This window comes from Pelecanus crispus, chromosome 11 (genome assembly GCF_030463565.1).
Source record: "Pelecanus crispus isolate bPelCri1 chromosome 11, bPelCri1.pri, whole genome shotgun sequence".
Lineage (NCBI taxonomy): Eukaryota > Metazoa > Chordata > Aves > Pelecaniformes > Pelecanidae > Pelecanus > Pelecanus crispus.
In genome coordinates, this window is record NC_134653.1 from 30,760,500 (window position 1) to 30,776,382 (window position 15,883).

The 15,883-nt window shown below is 42.9% G+C and overlaps 1 protein-coding gene across 1 annotated transcript; it reads left to right on the top strand.

The window, feature by feature from the left end:
* The first annotated feature begins 449 nt into the window (after positions 1-449).
* FOXN4 (forkhead box N4) lies at positions 450-15,519 on the top strand. Its single transcript, XM_075719172.1, has 9 exons — positions 450-532; positions 10,850-11,013; positions 11,881-11,996; positions 12,094-12,204; positions 12,354-12,481; positions 12,854-12,950; positions 13,038-13,245; positions 14,277-14,660; positions 15,269-15,519. The coding sequence occupies exons 1-9, from the start codon at positions 450-452 to the stop codon at positions 15,517-15,519; spliced, it is 1,542 nt and encodes a 513-aa protein (XP_075575287.1).
* The last annotated feature ends 364 nt before the right edge of the window (positions 15,520-15,883 follow it).

Here is a 15,883-nt window from a genome sequence, read left to right on the forward strand (position 1 = left end):
ACTTAGAGCACTGCACGCTACCGCAGCTTGCTTTTCCTAAATGCTAGGCGGGTGCTTTTACGGCAGTTTAAGAGCAGCCCCGAGGCGGGAGCGTTTCCCGGCCGACTCGGGTGCTCCCGGTACTGACAGCCTCCTGGCACCCGAACTGCCCCGCCGTGCCCGCAGTCCATAGATGCTCCCCCCATCAGGGGCAAGGTTCCCATTCTGGGCTTTTTTTTTTTTTTTTTTCCCCCTCCTTCCCCCCCCAAAAAAAAAAAAAAATTTACTGCATTGCCTGGCTCAAATAAAACCAGTGCAGCTGGAGGTAAAGGTGCTAGAAGTTGGGCTTTACTTTCCTATAGTCCTGGGTTTCGGTTGGGATTTTGTTGTCTCCTGCCCGCTGCTGAAGTGCTGGATAGCTACTCCTGCCTGAACGGCTTCTTTCTGTTTTCTTGTCTTTTGCTAAGGAGATGATAGAAAGTGATATCCCGTCCATAATGTCAGGAATCATTAGGAATTCAGGGCAAAATCACCACCCTTCACAGGAGTACAGGTGAGGCATTTATCGATTTCAAAAATATGCACTGCACTGATGTTGTTTTCTCATTATTTCCTAAAAAAAATCCCTTAGCATATAGAAATCCTCTCGTTACCAAAAAAAAAAAAAAAGTTAACTGCATTATTTCTCCTCTCTAAATTAGATTTCTAAGCTGGTGACCGGTTACAATGCATTACTTAGTTAGAAGCATTCCTGTTTAAATTATTTTGATACTAAACTATGTTTGATAAATACACTTTCAAAGCCTTGGGCTGACCTTCTAGCAAACTCTCTCTACTGTGTGAGTGTTGCCAGAGAAGGATATTCTTGTTAAGTAATAATTATTTGAAAGGTCCCTTTCAGATCACAGTTTGCATTGTTATGAAGCAGTCATGGAGAGACTAAATCAAGTGCAATAGATGCTAGAAGAGCTTTTCATTAAATCAAGTACTTATGTAGTACTCCAAAGCACTGACTTCTGTCAAAGATCTTCTAATATCAGTGGGAACAAACCTGGATTTGTCAACAGCCTTTGATAATTTACCTATACCACTAATGATCAATTTATAATTTAAAAGTATTGTTAGAAGTCACAGGATAGTTCTGCATAAATTACAGTACACTGGGTTAAGTTAGGTTACATCTTGTCACATGATGCAAAGTTCCAAGAAATACAGAATAACAGAACATGACCCAGTTCTCACAGTAAAAAAAAAAATATATTTCCTTGTTTTAAAATGAGGAGTGAGAGGCTGTTGCCTTCCTTACAGTCTGAGGGTGTTTTCACCCATTTCTATGGGTAAAAGTGGTCAGCCGCAGGTATTCTTCTATCAGCCTCTCTATTCAAAATGCAAACACTGCACTGCAGCCTCTTGCAGCTCAACAAGTGATTTGTTATACTCTCTGAAGCCACTGTGGAAAAAGGTTTGTGGAACTCTGTTTTGCTGTTTATTAAAGCACTCTTTGCTCTAGGCATTTTTGTTGGCTATGTAAATATTTGTAAAGAAATTATTCTGTATTTAATGAAGGATGTGTATGAGAGAGACTTCTGGGTACTTATATTTAAGTCTGACTCTTCAGTGCCCCGAAGAACATACCACCTTAACAAAGACCCTTTTTATGGAGAGAACTATTCTTCAACTCATAGCTGCAGAAAAACACTCTTTTTTGAGAAAGATAGGATTTATCTTACTGCCAGTAAAGGAATTGTAAGAGTTTCTTCTTTTATTCAGAAGTCAGCTGCTTTTTAAAACTACTTTTAATTCTCTGTTAAACATTTTGAACTCAAAGATCCCAGTTCTCTGAAATTTTTAAACCACTTGTGGTTTCTTTAATGCGGCTTTAAAATGAATTATTTGACCTCATTTAATAGTGTCAAATTCTGATAAAAATGCATAAAATCTGAACTGCACCATAAATGCAGAGCAGTATTTGTCCTACTTCATGAGAAAACACTTTGGATTATGTAAAAGAAAATCTTTTAGACTGAATGATTTTAAGAAAAGAATAGACCTGTCAAATTCTATCAGCTCTGTTTACTCTCCTGCTGTCACCACAGTCCAAGACTGGAACCCACAGTCCCGAGATCTCCATGGGGGAGCATCAAGGCTCCACAAAATGGGGAATGGCCTCCAATTAGTGAGTGGGAGGCTGGGGCTGTGCTGAGAATACTCTTCTGTCTCACTTGGAATCTTTCAATGGGACAGTTGGACTTGGAGGAGACCAGGCTTTCCTGCCAGTGTGCCGGAGGAAACACTGAAAAGGGAGGGAGTGCATGGGTGTGTAAGCAGGGCATCAAATCAGCAAATACCGATAAGTTTTCATGCAGCTTATGCTTACAGTTTGAAACGATGGGATTTTTTCTCTTTTTTTTTTTTTAAATGGATGAGGAAAAAAAAATCCCTGATTTTAGCAGATCTTTGATTTCTGTGGATCCAAAGCATCTATAGAAAATTTGATGTAGCACATAGAGCAGTGATGAGGATTAGAATGCTATGCAAAGTCCAGGGACTATTTGCACCATAGTAAAATGATTTGAGACAAACATCTCCTACCAATGCAGCTGTGGGATATAAAACATGCGACTGTCCAGGAGTGATTAAAGGCCATCATATTGTCTCCAATGCCTATGTTTTTATGGTGCTGTCACTGCCTGGCTACCAATGCAAAGTAATACTTCATATTAGCAGGTGCCTCTCACTCTCCCAAAGAAAAAACCCACTACCTTCAATTTTTTTGTAATTGTAGTAGTGACAAATAGTTCTAATGATTTCATTTTACATTTCACAGAATAAAAGTAGGGAATTGTAACACACTGGGATTTTTTAACCCTTAACACTTTCTTCTTGTTAATTATAGTTAATAATCTAACATTATGTTTTAGTGTAAATATTCTGATGTTTAAATCAAAGCAATAGGCAGACTACAAGTTTACTATGCAGTGGCACGCTTGTGGTTATTTCAGCACAAAGCTATGTAAATTATAGGAGCCAACTCAAAGGCTACTAAATTAGTGGAGAGCTCCCATGGTCTTTAGTGGGCTTGGAGCTGGTCTCTGAGAAACAAGGTTCATCAGCTCATGAATGCTGTGGTCTTCAAGCAATATTTTTAATCAAAATCTGCAATCTATCCTTTTGCAGTCTAATTTGATTTAACATACATAACCAGTGCAAGAGAGGTAAAAGATCTACTGTGATGTATGCAAATGCAGAATGAGAATTAATATGCAGAGCTTGAGCAACAGAAGCCCCCCAGGGAGGCAGATGCGAGGTCAAGGTGGGCCTGGACTAAGACTGCAAAAACACTTACAACCTGTAAGTTCTCTCCCAAAGCAGGCTCAATATTACCCTAATTCAGCGTTCTTGGTTTTCAAATGCAGCAGCATGCTTATTTTTCTCAGTGACTATCCAATTCCCAAACTAGTACAGTTATGTGTGGTTTATTACATATCATATAATAAATTATGACATGAAAAACATGACATTAGAAGGGAGGCAAAGAGTTTGGAATATGTGAATATCCAAATTTAAGGAATCAAATCATCACTCTAGGTAACAATGTGGCATCTATATTTTGAAAGAAATAACTAAAATGTATAATTCTAGTTGAAGAAATAACATTACTTAAGATGTAAAGCTAACCCTAGATCAACAAAATAAATTAACTTCATGTTTTGCAGCTCAATATTTATGTAGTATTTTGAAGGCCTTGCAATGCATTTTCTATACTTGTTTAACAGGATTTCAGTTTTAAATAGATATCTTTTTGATCAAAAGTAGCTACTCAATTGTTAATCATTCAACATATTAGTAGAGTATATCCTCCTTCACCCCATTTTAATTGTCCCTTTGGTTCTTAAAAAATTGGTCTATATTCATTAGCTCATTAGATAGTCTGATTAAATTTTGGTTGTAATAATTACTTTATGATAGCATAGTTTGGCATAAAATCGTATTAAGAAGCATAGACACATAAACACACAACCATTGTATTCCATACATTCCAGACATGACTGCATTACAGTGGTGAAAAAGGTGAAAAGTCTTTATGACACACAGTACATTTTAGCTCTCCTAAGTGGTAGTGTCATATCTGGTTTTGCACTTTGGTTTCTGGAGAGCAAGCTACAGCTCAGGACTCCTGACTGTCACCACTGGGGATGGATGGAGTCTGGGAGTTTGCATGAAGGAAATTTCTGCAGACAAAAGGTTACAAATGCATAACTAACGAAACCGTAATTGTTCTTGAAGAAAATGTCAGTGTCCATTCCCTTGACACCATGTGTGTCTGACAGGGAGTGAGATAATGACTTGATGTGTCGGAGGAATTTCATCACAGTAGTTGCTTCATTCTTTCAAAAAAATGTGAGAAACCTCCTAGGAATCAGTCAAACTCAGGCCACTGTGGATTGATTTAAGTGGATTAGCTCAACTGTTTCCTGTGCAGTTCCTGAAATGTGCTAATCGGTATTAATAAAAAATTGTGGCCCTTGCTCCTCAAATTGTCATGCAGTTACAGGCAGAGATGGGAAGGACTGATTTGTACCCAGGCACTATCTTGCAGGCTTCTCAGGCTCGTCTGCCTCCAGTGAAACCAGAACAGAGTTCATATCTTACCTCATAAACAGTGCTTGACCCCCCCATTCAAAACAAGAACAGAAAAGGAATTTGGACTTTTTCTGTGAGATCTCAGATGCTCATGGCACACCGCTCTTTATTTTACCCATTTTAAAAATCTCATACGTGCAGAAAGCAGAATCGCTGCATGACTGCAGCAGCAAATAATGCAGTTGAGACGGGTTCTTACAACAGTGCAAAACAAAGGGTAGTATATTTTATATTCCCTTTACACTGGAGTAAATAACTACACAAGATCCCAGGCAGATAGATCAGTTCAGTGCTAATAAACAGCAGCTGAAGCAATATTAAAGGAAAAAATAGCTTCCCAGATAGACAATGCTCCTTGTTTTAATAGAAAACATTCCTGTAGTGCCTGGTACTTCAACATATTTTTGCATCAAGGAGAAGCTTATTTTAACATTAGTCACAGGTTTGCATTTTGTTTTTATGTTTTTTTAACAAAACAGATTGCTGAGTCAGATACCAGCTGCATTTGGCAAATCTGAACCTAGGGATGGTTATGTGGGTAAAGCACAGCAGGGAGCAAGTGGCTGGGAGTTCAGTGCTGATATTGTGCTAACTTCCTCTTAGGCTTAGGCAAATCACGTAGGTCGCTTGTAATTCAGTTTCTCTTCATCCCATACTGAAATGATGTAATGAGGGGTTGTGAAACTTGGAGCTGAAATGTATAAAAGTCTCCAGGAGCGCATCTATAGCCTGTTCTGTTAGCACTAAGTACCTTTGCAGAAGGTTTTTGGAGAATCCTCTTCTGAACCATGGTGTAAGAAAAGGAGAACAGCAACACCTGACAGGGTAATCATGTTATTTGCTTTTTCCTCATTAGTTTTTGTTCCTATAATCCAAGGTTTCTTGAGCTGTAGCTGAGGAGGAACTTTCTGGTTGTCCCTGGAAAGCTGCCTAATTTCTGTTCTTATTTCCAGCAAGGTCAGAAATTACTCAAAGAACTTGAAGACAAGGAGGAGAAAGGTGGGCTGGTGGTTTGGGACTGGATGGGTGGTGTGCCTTCAAGAGGCAAGGAGGAATCTCAGACTGAAAGCAGCAGTGAGAGCTGCTGGCTGAAGCAGGAGAGGAGCTGGTGTAGGAACAGGGAGGAGAGGGGCAGGTCGTTGTGGAGTGTGGAAAACAGAACCTAGAGCTGGGAAAGCACCCGCAAGGGAGGAAGATGGGAAGAAAAGTGCATAGAAGGAAGGAGCAGAACAGATGGAGTGAGGAGCAAAAGGAGGCGGTGAAGGTGACTCCTCCAATAAAACGGAGAATACTTCTCACCATGGAGACAGCTGAAGAGTCACAAAACATAAATATTTTCCTTGTGTTGTTTTACATAAGAGAAATCACCGTGCTTGTTCCGAGGACATTACATAATCCCAGACAAAAGACAACAGTTTCTCATCACCACTTCAAGAAGAGGTTTTCTTAGGACTCTTCCTGTTCATTTGTCCTGCACACTGGATAAACCATTGCAAAGAGCTAATTAAGAATCTATCACCCCTGATTGCTCCTACTTGTTGAGCAGCTGTATTACTTAAGCATAGGCAAAAAGCTCAGATGTCAGTGCTGGCAATGGTAATAAAAATTGTCCATTGAGTGAGACACATCTTAAAACTGGTTGAAGTTGAATGTGCCGAATGCAACTGCAATGTTTTGGTCTGACTTTGTTTAGAACGGAAGCAATGATGGGTTGCCACCATGCACTAATCCGTTTGAGAGAACCTGTAGCATTGTATTTGCCCTTACAACATCAACCAGTTTGAGTGCTTTGTATCTTTTAGGGACAGACTCCAGAGCAAACAAGCAAGCAGAGTCCTCTGAAGTGTGAATGGTGCAATATGCATAGAAATATGTAACTCCGCACACCATATCATAAACCGAAACACCCAGTTATTGGCTAAACTATCTGGAGATAAAATATCTTAAGGTATGCTTGTCATTGCCGAACTTTCCTTTAGTCTGAACAAACTTGTTTGGCAGAGTATTCTATGATGCTGTTGAAGAGATGGTCCCTATAGTCTCCAGTGACAAGTTCACCATACTATGGCATTTGCAAATGTAGAAGTGGATAGTTCACCTTGACAGCAGTTTCTGCGGTGACGAATTTGCCTTAGATCCAGCTCATTAGAACAGCTCGATGTGAGGAAAGATGGTAAAGTTAGATCTATGAATATAGATTCAAATTAAACTCTGATGTTAGTTGCAGCTTCCTGCAAGGTTATGCCAGGAATGAATTTCATTCCATCTAGCTAGCTGTTGTGCCAGCAGGATATACTTGATGAGGGGAAAAAAAGTAGAGATATCTTTAGGTACATCTAATTGATGATTTTGCACTGCTGACAGGCTCTAGTGAACTTTGTCAGATGTGCAACCAATGCAGGAGTCCAATTTCTCCATGACTGCAGGCAGGAAGGTCTGCAGCTCAGTATCGGGAGATCTGGAAAGGGGTTTCATTCCAAGGGGTATTTTTCCTGATTCTGGAAAAGTAAACTTTGTGTGGGCTGGCTGGTGGTCAAGATCTATTGTCCTGATTAGATAAATATTTTGGGCAGTGCATGCTAGTGCAGGTAGCAGAGATTAATGCTACCACTGAGCATTTCTGTATCATACCTATCATAGCTCTCATGGCACTTTTCACAGGAGGCCAGCATCCTCTGATACACAGAGGAGAACTGGAGCTTAAATCCTCAGCATCGTGTGGATTCTTACTAATGCAGGTGCCTTTCTAGGATAGAAACACATAGAAACAGAAGGGTGTTTTCCTGCAGAGGTTTGAAAGGAGAGGGGCAAAAATGGAGTTGCATAATTTCACCACACCTTTAAAAATAATACCATGTTTGCAACATATTTGGAGTGACTGTAACCTTTTCTTCATAGGGGTTTAGTAGTTCAGCGTATCTACCAGACAGCCCCGGGGAATGTGCAGCTGGGGACATTTTCAGTAGTGTGCATTAATTATAGCGTATCACTATTTATCTCATTTACATGCATTGAAAGGAAATGGCTGCTTTTACTACAGTGCCCCATTGTGCCAGGGGCTGTGAACACCCATCTAAAGACAGGATCTCTGACTCCTGAAGTTTACCCTCAAATGTGAGATGAAAAGGGTGGTGGAGGGGAACAGAATCAAAGTACACACGATATTAACAGTAAGTACTTACATATTTGTAGTTGGCTTGGCACAGGCAATTTTTCAGGTCAGAAAGATTGAACTCTGTGAGATTAAAACGTTAGGTATTACTATGCATAGCTCTTTCCAGAGGCAGTTAGATTAGCATTTTTTCACTAAAAGCAGGACACATAGTGAGCCTGTGTACTGTGAGATAAGCTGGTTTTATGCTGCAGAAATATATCTGGGCATTTAAAACACCTCAGTCAGACAGGAATGGGCATACTTTAAGCAGTTTCACCTTCTTTAAGACATATGAAATTTCAATATTGGTTTTGAAGACAACCTGAAGAATAATCCTGAAATGGGAAATATTTTATTCTGATTAAATATACTTTTTCCCCATTATTAATGAAAACAGTTATTCTGACAACTAACAAATCCATTAAAAAAATGTGTAAGTGAACAGCCAGAGGTGATTTTAAAAGAACTGTAAACTTATATTCAAACAACCATGCCATGCTAGAATGGGGAAGGGAAGAAAACATCTTTGTCTTGGAAAAGGAGCTGAAAAACATCTTTGTCTTGGAAAAGGAGCTGACTTGCACACTTTGTCTAGTTATTATGTATTATTGCATCTTCATATCTGTTTAAAGCGGAGCTTAATGACTGCTATATCAACTTAAAAGTTCAGTCACCTGCCTTGCCCCCATTTGGATCCACAACGTTAGTGCGAGAGGGAGAGAGCTGCGTGGGTGTGCATCACGAGGATGCTGAGAGGGGAACACTGCGCGATGCTAACTGGCAAGTAGGAGAGTTGTAGTTGAAGCTTCTGACGGCATCCAGCTGTGCCCAGGGTATGGCCAGTCATTCCCACATCTAGAAAGAGCACCAGGATGAGTGCACCTAGGGTGAGTGTGAAGCAGAGGCCTTTGTTTCCCAAAAAGTTAAAGCTGGGAATGCTGCTGAGCACCACCGTGACTCCCGCGGTCCTCCGGTGCGGAGATGCTCGTCCCATGCGGAGGAGCGGCGAGGGCATGTGGCGGATTCATTGCCTGACAGGAGGCGTGTGCAGTGGGTGCTGACCCTCGCCGCCCATCTGACCCCGTTATTTGTTGAAGGAGCTGACTTGTCTGGGAGGACTGGCAGGGACCGGGGTGCCAGATGGCATGTGGATGTGTGTTGTGTGTCGGCTGTCATTCAGCCAGATTAATGTGAAGTTTGTAAAAAGGAGGAGGGGGGGGGAAACAATTAAGCAAGAATCTCAAAAACAATCGAGGCCACGTGCCACCGGGCAGCAGTCGTTGGTGGCACAATGGGTTATCGGCTTCCCATGAATGGGCCCAACTGTTGCAAACGACATGAGCCTGCCCAGTTTTCAAATCATTTAATGCTCTTGTTTACTTCCAATCCAGCCAATCTCTGGGCCGGGAGAGCCGTCACCTGATAGTCTTTTTATGTATTTAAGTCCCAGGCCTCACAAAATAACTGAACAGTGGTAACCATGGCAATGCTAATTATTGCACTATAACTACAGTAGAAGAAAGAAAACAGGGTAGGCTGGGAGAGAGATTTGAAGATGTTTTTTTGGCCAGGATTTGAGCTCTTGGCTCCTCGTCAGGTGTTGGGGTTTCTTTTCCTTTTCTTCTTTTCAAAAATCTTTTTACAAACAAATAAATTACATTCTGCTTTAAAGATCTCCCAGATAATAGTTTAGGGAACTTTGATACGTGTTTCTGGAAATCATGAATAGAGGAGCTGAAAGCTCCTGGGCAGCCAGGCACTAGAGTTCTGCCTTGTTCTTTTAAGCTGATTTAGAATCCTGTAAAACATAAAAGATGCTTCAGCAAGAGACCAGATTTATTTAAGGCTTCTGCATCGTCATTTGGCAACAAACACACGTTAGTACCACACAGCTGGCTTTAACATATCTATGAGAGAGCTCTTTAAAGCCTTTGTTTTGAAAGCAAAATCAGCTACATCCAACTAAACTATGTTCCTCTGAAAGAGAAAGATGTTTTCCTGGACCTGAATCCTTGGGTATCTAATGATAATGTCCTAACATGTTCTAATTACTGCTTTACTCCTCAAGATACCCATGACTTCTTTAATACTGTTTAACATAAGTAAAAGTAGTTTAGCCCTTTATTTGCAATAGTTCTTTTATTGACTTTAATTGGAGTTTTGACCACACAGGAATTTTTGAGTACTGTAAATATATTTCAATATTTCCATTTTGTACCATGCACTATCAGAAGCAAAATAAAACAAGTGGGATGGAGCATACAGAATGTATCAAAAACGGAGCTTTAAACCAAAAGCAGCCTGTCATCGTTACACCTCAGTTTTGTCAGCTAAAGGCAGGCTGGAAGTTATTGTGCATTCAGTCACTAGCTTTTCATTCTGATCATTTAGTATGTCAAAAACTGCCTAAAAAATATGTTTCATGTGCTTCATGGTTCCTTGTTAAGTGTCAATAACTTCATGGATCTGAATGGAGGAGATCACCAGTTCATTCTGTAAAGTTTTGTTTATGCAGCAACTCTCCGCTGATCCGTCCCCACCGATGGGATGCAGTGGCTGGGAAAAGCCCTCCCCGGGTGTTCAAGCCAGCAGCACACACAGGTCCTTGAGGAACTAGGTGCAGAAAATCCTTCCAAGGCTGCTTCGTCACTGGATTTCAAGGTCAATGCAAAATTGCCAGGTTAAAAGTACTGACAGGTTTCTTCTACATCAAGGCCAAACAAGTGCAAATTTCTGACAAATGTGAAAAAAACTAATCAGCTCTGGTTTTGTTTCTAGGCAGTTTCTCTTCCGGGTTCTTATGCCTTCTTCCCCTACAAATACTGCACAAGAAGGTTTTTTTAACTACAATGTTTCAAATTGTACAAAGGAACACATGATTATGTAAAGGGCAGAAGTAACCAGCCAGCTGTGAAACCAAAGGTCGCATCTGAATTCTGCAAATGGAATTCCAGCCTGATGTGTTTTCCCTGCTGACCTACGTGAGCTTTGGCATCCCAGTCATCTCCCCTGTTTCCAGGGACAGCGTAGCAGCATCTCTGCTCTCTACTAACCTTTCATGCTATTTTGCAGACTCTTAGCTTCTGGCCCCTCCCAGCTGAGTGAAGATGACCTCCCCAGTGACTTACAGTCCTTGTCGTGGCTGACATCTGTTGATGTTCCTCGGTTACAACAGATGGCCAGTGGAAGAATGGATTTTAGCCTCAGTGCCCAGAATGCAGTGCTACAACAGACAGGTAAACTGCTAGGATGTTAAATAACTGCTCTTTGAACAACACAGCCTACTGCCTCCTTTCTTTTCCCTCACACAGGCTACCTTTCCTATTAGTAGATTCCTTTTAAGTGCCTTACATTTCGCTTCCTGTCAGAAGACCTGGAGCCTGTTGTCTTCTGATAAGGCTACTGCTGATACATTTCCTTCATTTCAAGAGGCAGAGAGCCCTAGCAGTCACGACAGAGATCTTTGGATCTGATTGGCTTTTCTGCTCGGTGTAGTTGCTGGTGCCTTGTTGCGTGGACTTGGGCCAAGGTATTTAAGACTTGCATTTCAGAGGTTTTCAACAGCTTTGAAATTAGGTAATTAGCCTTTCTTGTTTGTTTCAACATTGATAAAATTAAGAGTATCTTATTTACCCCATACCTGTTTGCTTCATACAGACTTACAGCATATGTTCATTGAATGCCTTTCTTTCCTTTGTGAACATCCTTTAGGTAAACACACTTGTTCCCGAAGGCATTCTGCTGAGAGAGCTCAGCGTATCATCTTGCTTGCTTTAGACCAGAAATCCTCTGGAGTACGGATAGTGCCGAATATGTTTTTTTTTTTTCTTTTGTAAGATACCGTGTCTGTAACACCACTGTGGACTGTTAAACAGCTGTCGTCTTTCATTCCCTGCATAACAAGTTTTAGAAGCAGCTGACGTCGTCTTTGGAATTTGTGAAATGCTCTGAGTTCTTTTGGGATGGAAAGCCACAGAGAGGTGTGATTATCCACTCCAGAGCTTAGCTGTGTTCAACTGCGTTTATTAAAAATGAATGCCATCTCTCTTTTCTAAAGTGTACTTTCATGCGAACATTCACTGCCTTTGCTTTCTCCAAAATAGGCCCTGTAGCAAGCAATATGCACTCGACAGGAGCACCTGGAGCAATGATTCATGTCCAGGCCAGCCTGCCACAGGGAATCCTGGGACTGAATTCTATTTCAACACACGGAGCAAATGTAAGAGCAGGCCTCGATGGCTTATTATTGCAACACTTCTTAGGAGAAGATGTTCGTAATTTCAAGACTGACACATCTGTTGTCTTTATCTCAGCAGATGAGCCAGTATGCTGTAGGTGGGCAGCCATCTCCTAGTTTACAAACACAGCAACAACTCTTTCCTCCTCACTCACAGCAAGTGTTTGCCCTAGCACAGAACACACAACAGGTACTGTTATTTGCTTGTCGTCTGTGTCTTCAAGTACCTGCCAAGATCATATCTAAAACTATTTTAAAAGAAAACCAAAATATCCCTAAACGTACATACCTACGGATATTTTGCACCTCGCATTTTCCTTCTTTTCATTCTGCATATAGTGTAACCCAGCAGCAATCTACAACACATCCTATGGGACCCAGCCACACTATTCTCAGCCACGCCTGGCTCCTCACTCTGCCCAAGAACTGCATCCAAAGCATTACCCCAAGCCGATCTATTCATATAGGTAAGTAGAGAGCAGAATGGCGTGTTGCCTACAGCCTGCATTGGGATGACTGTAATGCTGTAGGTGTGATAGCACGAGAGTGTTTGATTCCTTTTTGAAGGGAACAAAAATCCTGTCATCCGCCCAGGAGTTCTGTGGAAGCTGCCTCTGAGAGGTAGCAGGAATGAACAAGCGAACTAGTTCCTGGACGTCAGCATAAAGGTAGAGTAATACCAGAGAGGAGTAAAATCTGCAGGATCACAGGGTGACTTCTGAGCACTTGAGTACAGTAATCCCTTAATCAGCCAGTTGAGGTTGCTAGACCAGAAGAAGGCATACGATGGCTACGTATATGCAATCTGTTGTTATTTCCTGTATTTCTCTGTCCTCTAGTTGCTTGATTGCAATGGCGCTGAAGAACAGCAAAACAGGCAGTCTCCCAGTGAGCGAGATCTACAGCTTCATGAAGGAGCACTTTCCCTACTTCAAGGTATGCGTACACCTGAAAGGTAGAAGTAGAACATCACAAATACTTTGTTCAGGGCTTATTTCACTAACATCCTCCTGCATCTTTCAGACAGCCCCTGATGGCTGGAAGAACTCTGTGCGCCACAACCTGTCTCTGAATAAGTGTTTTGAGAAGGTGGAGAACAAGATGAGTGGCACCTCTCGCAAAGGGTGCCTCTGGGCTCTCAATCCTGCCAAGATTGACAAGATGGAAGAGGAGATGCAGAAGTGGAAGCGGAAGGACTTAGCTGCTATTCACAGGAGCATGGCTAACCCAGGTAGGCCTTATATTACGCTTTTGCTATGTATATGAGAGGAAAGGGGGAAAAATGGCTATTTGGCCAGGAATGCATGAATCTTAAGAAATAAGTTATATGAAACAGAGCTGGCTAGTGCAGAGCTCTCACATCTTGCAACGGCCTCCTCCTCTGAGCAGCTGAGCTGAAATACCCCATGCTCTGCACTGAATGAAGTCATTACTGCTGCCCCGAGGTTGTATGACAGGGCAATACACTACAGCAGGAGGGGGTAACTGGACTGACAGCTGTTCTGGAGGCCCTCAGTGCAAATTGGTCCCCAGCTTCAAAATGGATTGTCTTTTTCCCCCATGCTAGCCTATCTAGCACATCCAAGGCCTTCTGAGGAGTTATGCTGCCTCCAGTGTTAGTATTTGTAGTGTCACGTTTTAATGCAGTTTTTTGCTTGCTCCTCTGCAAAACGCTCCCTTTGCTAAGACTTTCTCATTCTTACTTATAAAGACACATGGTTTTGAAGCTTTCAGGAGTTCAGTATTGCAAAATCAACTGGAGTTTTTTGCTGCAAAATCTGTAACATGCAATCAATGATAAATTGCATTCTCCTCTGCTTAAAAACAAGTGACATTGAAACTGTCAGGAGTCTCTTGTACGAATCTTATTTGAGATACAAGCAGAATTCAGAATTTCCCTATGAGCAGGAGACCTACTGAGGATATTTAGTTCTGCCACTGTGGGCCAGCTGCCATCGGCTGTGGCGTGGTTGCTCTGTGTAAATCTCATGTGATCATTTCTTTAGCTCAGTTAGGGGTAATGGTGGAAGTCGACTAGGGTAAGAGCTAAGGGCAGGGAAGTAGATGGCATTTCTTTGCTCTCTGCACAGTCAAAGCCTGGCTTCTGTGCTGCACTGCGTACAGTGACAGACACTGCCTGTTCAGTGTTACGGCAAAAGCGTGTGGCTATGCTCACTTGTGACATGCTTTGGCCGGGTCCTGCTTGAACGAATGGGTTAAATTGTCTCTTTTCTTCCTTGGGAATGGGTATCACTTGCGCAGAGGAGCTAGACAAGCTGATCACTGACAGACCTGAGCACTGCAGGCGACCCAGCAAACAGGCAGAGCCTGAGGTCTCCACCCTGAGCCACATGGCAGCAGCCCAAGGCCGAATCTCCATCTCCCAGCTGCAGCCTCAGCCCATCATGACGCTCTTGCTGCAGTCCATCCCCCTGCATCACCAGATCCAGACCCAGGCTCGCATCACCCCAGACTCACCAGCACCTGCACAAACGCCTCCTCTCCATACTCTGCCTGACATGAGCCACAGCCCTCTTCCCCACCATCCCATGGGACGCGCGCCTCCGGACTTCCTCAACATGACAGCAGACATGAACGCGGAGGTGGATGCTCTTGACCCAAGCATTATGGATTTTGCATTGCAAGGTATGGGAGAAGGAAGCTGGGGTAGGGGAGGGCATGGCTTCTGTGGTTATGCAGTCACTGAATATATAACCAGGGTCCTCAGCAGGATGCTCTGGGGCAGGATGTAACTAAGCTAAAAACTGGAGCTGGCCTCTGCAGCATGACTTCCCTGGCCTTCCTCGGTGCACTTCTGCCCTGTGCTAGATGGGACAGCAAACTGCCTTCACGGTTGAAGTGCACTTCAGACATAGGCAGGGATATCCAACCAGCTGGATCTGGGACACACATCTCTCTGCCCATGGGAAACCATAGCTCTACTCGTGCCTTGGTTTTCCCCTTCTGTAAAAGGAGAACTTCCCCAGCTCACGGCTATGCCTAGCGTGGCCCCTGGGTTTCCAGTTAGCACATGGTAGATAGATGCTGCCTGGAAAGGTCTGGACTCCTGCTGGAACCAGGGGAATTCGGGGGGACACAGACGCTCTTACTGCCTTTGCACTACAGATGGTACCGTCCGCAAGCAGCACTGGTCCTAAGCAGCGGGTAAAGCCCTTTAGTTATGGACTGACCCCTACGCACAGTGCCTGGGAGGGTTGGATGTGTTGCTGTGACCAGAATTTAATCTTTTAAAGGTAACATATGGGAGGAAATGAAAGACGACGGCTTCAGCCTTGACACCCTGGGTGCCTTCAGCAACTCCCCGCTCCACCTCTCAGACTGTGACCTGGGCACCCCTGGCCTCACCCCTGTCTCCAGCGGCAGCGATCACTCCTTCTCAGACTTGCAGGTCACCGGCCTTTATACCACCTACACGACACTGGACAACGTAGCGGCAGCTCAGTACATGAACCCCCAAGGCAACAAACCCATCGCTCTGCTCTGAGTTTTGCACCGTTCCACAGACCTCTGACTCAGGGGCCAGTTTCTCCTAACTGTTAAATTCCGACCTGAAAGCAATAAAAGAGCTCCTCCTGCAGATGCTTGGAATGTGTTGGCTATTTACTGGGACACAGCACGTGATGCCAAAATAAATCAAACTGTTACTAGTAGAACCACTTTCACCCGTGGCAAGACTGAGGAAGAGGCACGGACACTTGTGTTGCAGGACTGGTGAGCTCTCAAGAAGGACCCAGAAGGCATCAGTCAGCAGGAACTTTCACTAGAATGTAACTGAGTGAAAAAATAGTCCCGTTAAGGTAAATACGTTTAATCTACACTGTGATCCGGACTTATATGCGGACGCTGTT

What these genes read in the sequence shown, in the direction of transcription:
- FOXN4 (XM_075719172.1), top strand. Translation starts at nt 450, where the DNA reads ATGATAGAAAGTGATATCCCGTCCATAATGTCAGGAATCATTAGGAAT. An exon ending in CACCCTTCACAGGAGTACAG is followed by an intron (nt 533 to 10,849) that starts GTGAGGCATTTA and finishes GCTATTTTGCAG; the next exon opens with ACTCTTAGCTTCTGGCCCCT. An exon ending in TATGGATTTTGCATTGCAAG is followed by an intron (nt 14,661 to 15,268) that starts GTATGGGAGAAG and finishes AATCTTTTAAAG; the next exon opens with GTAACATATGGGAGGAAATG.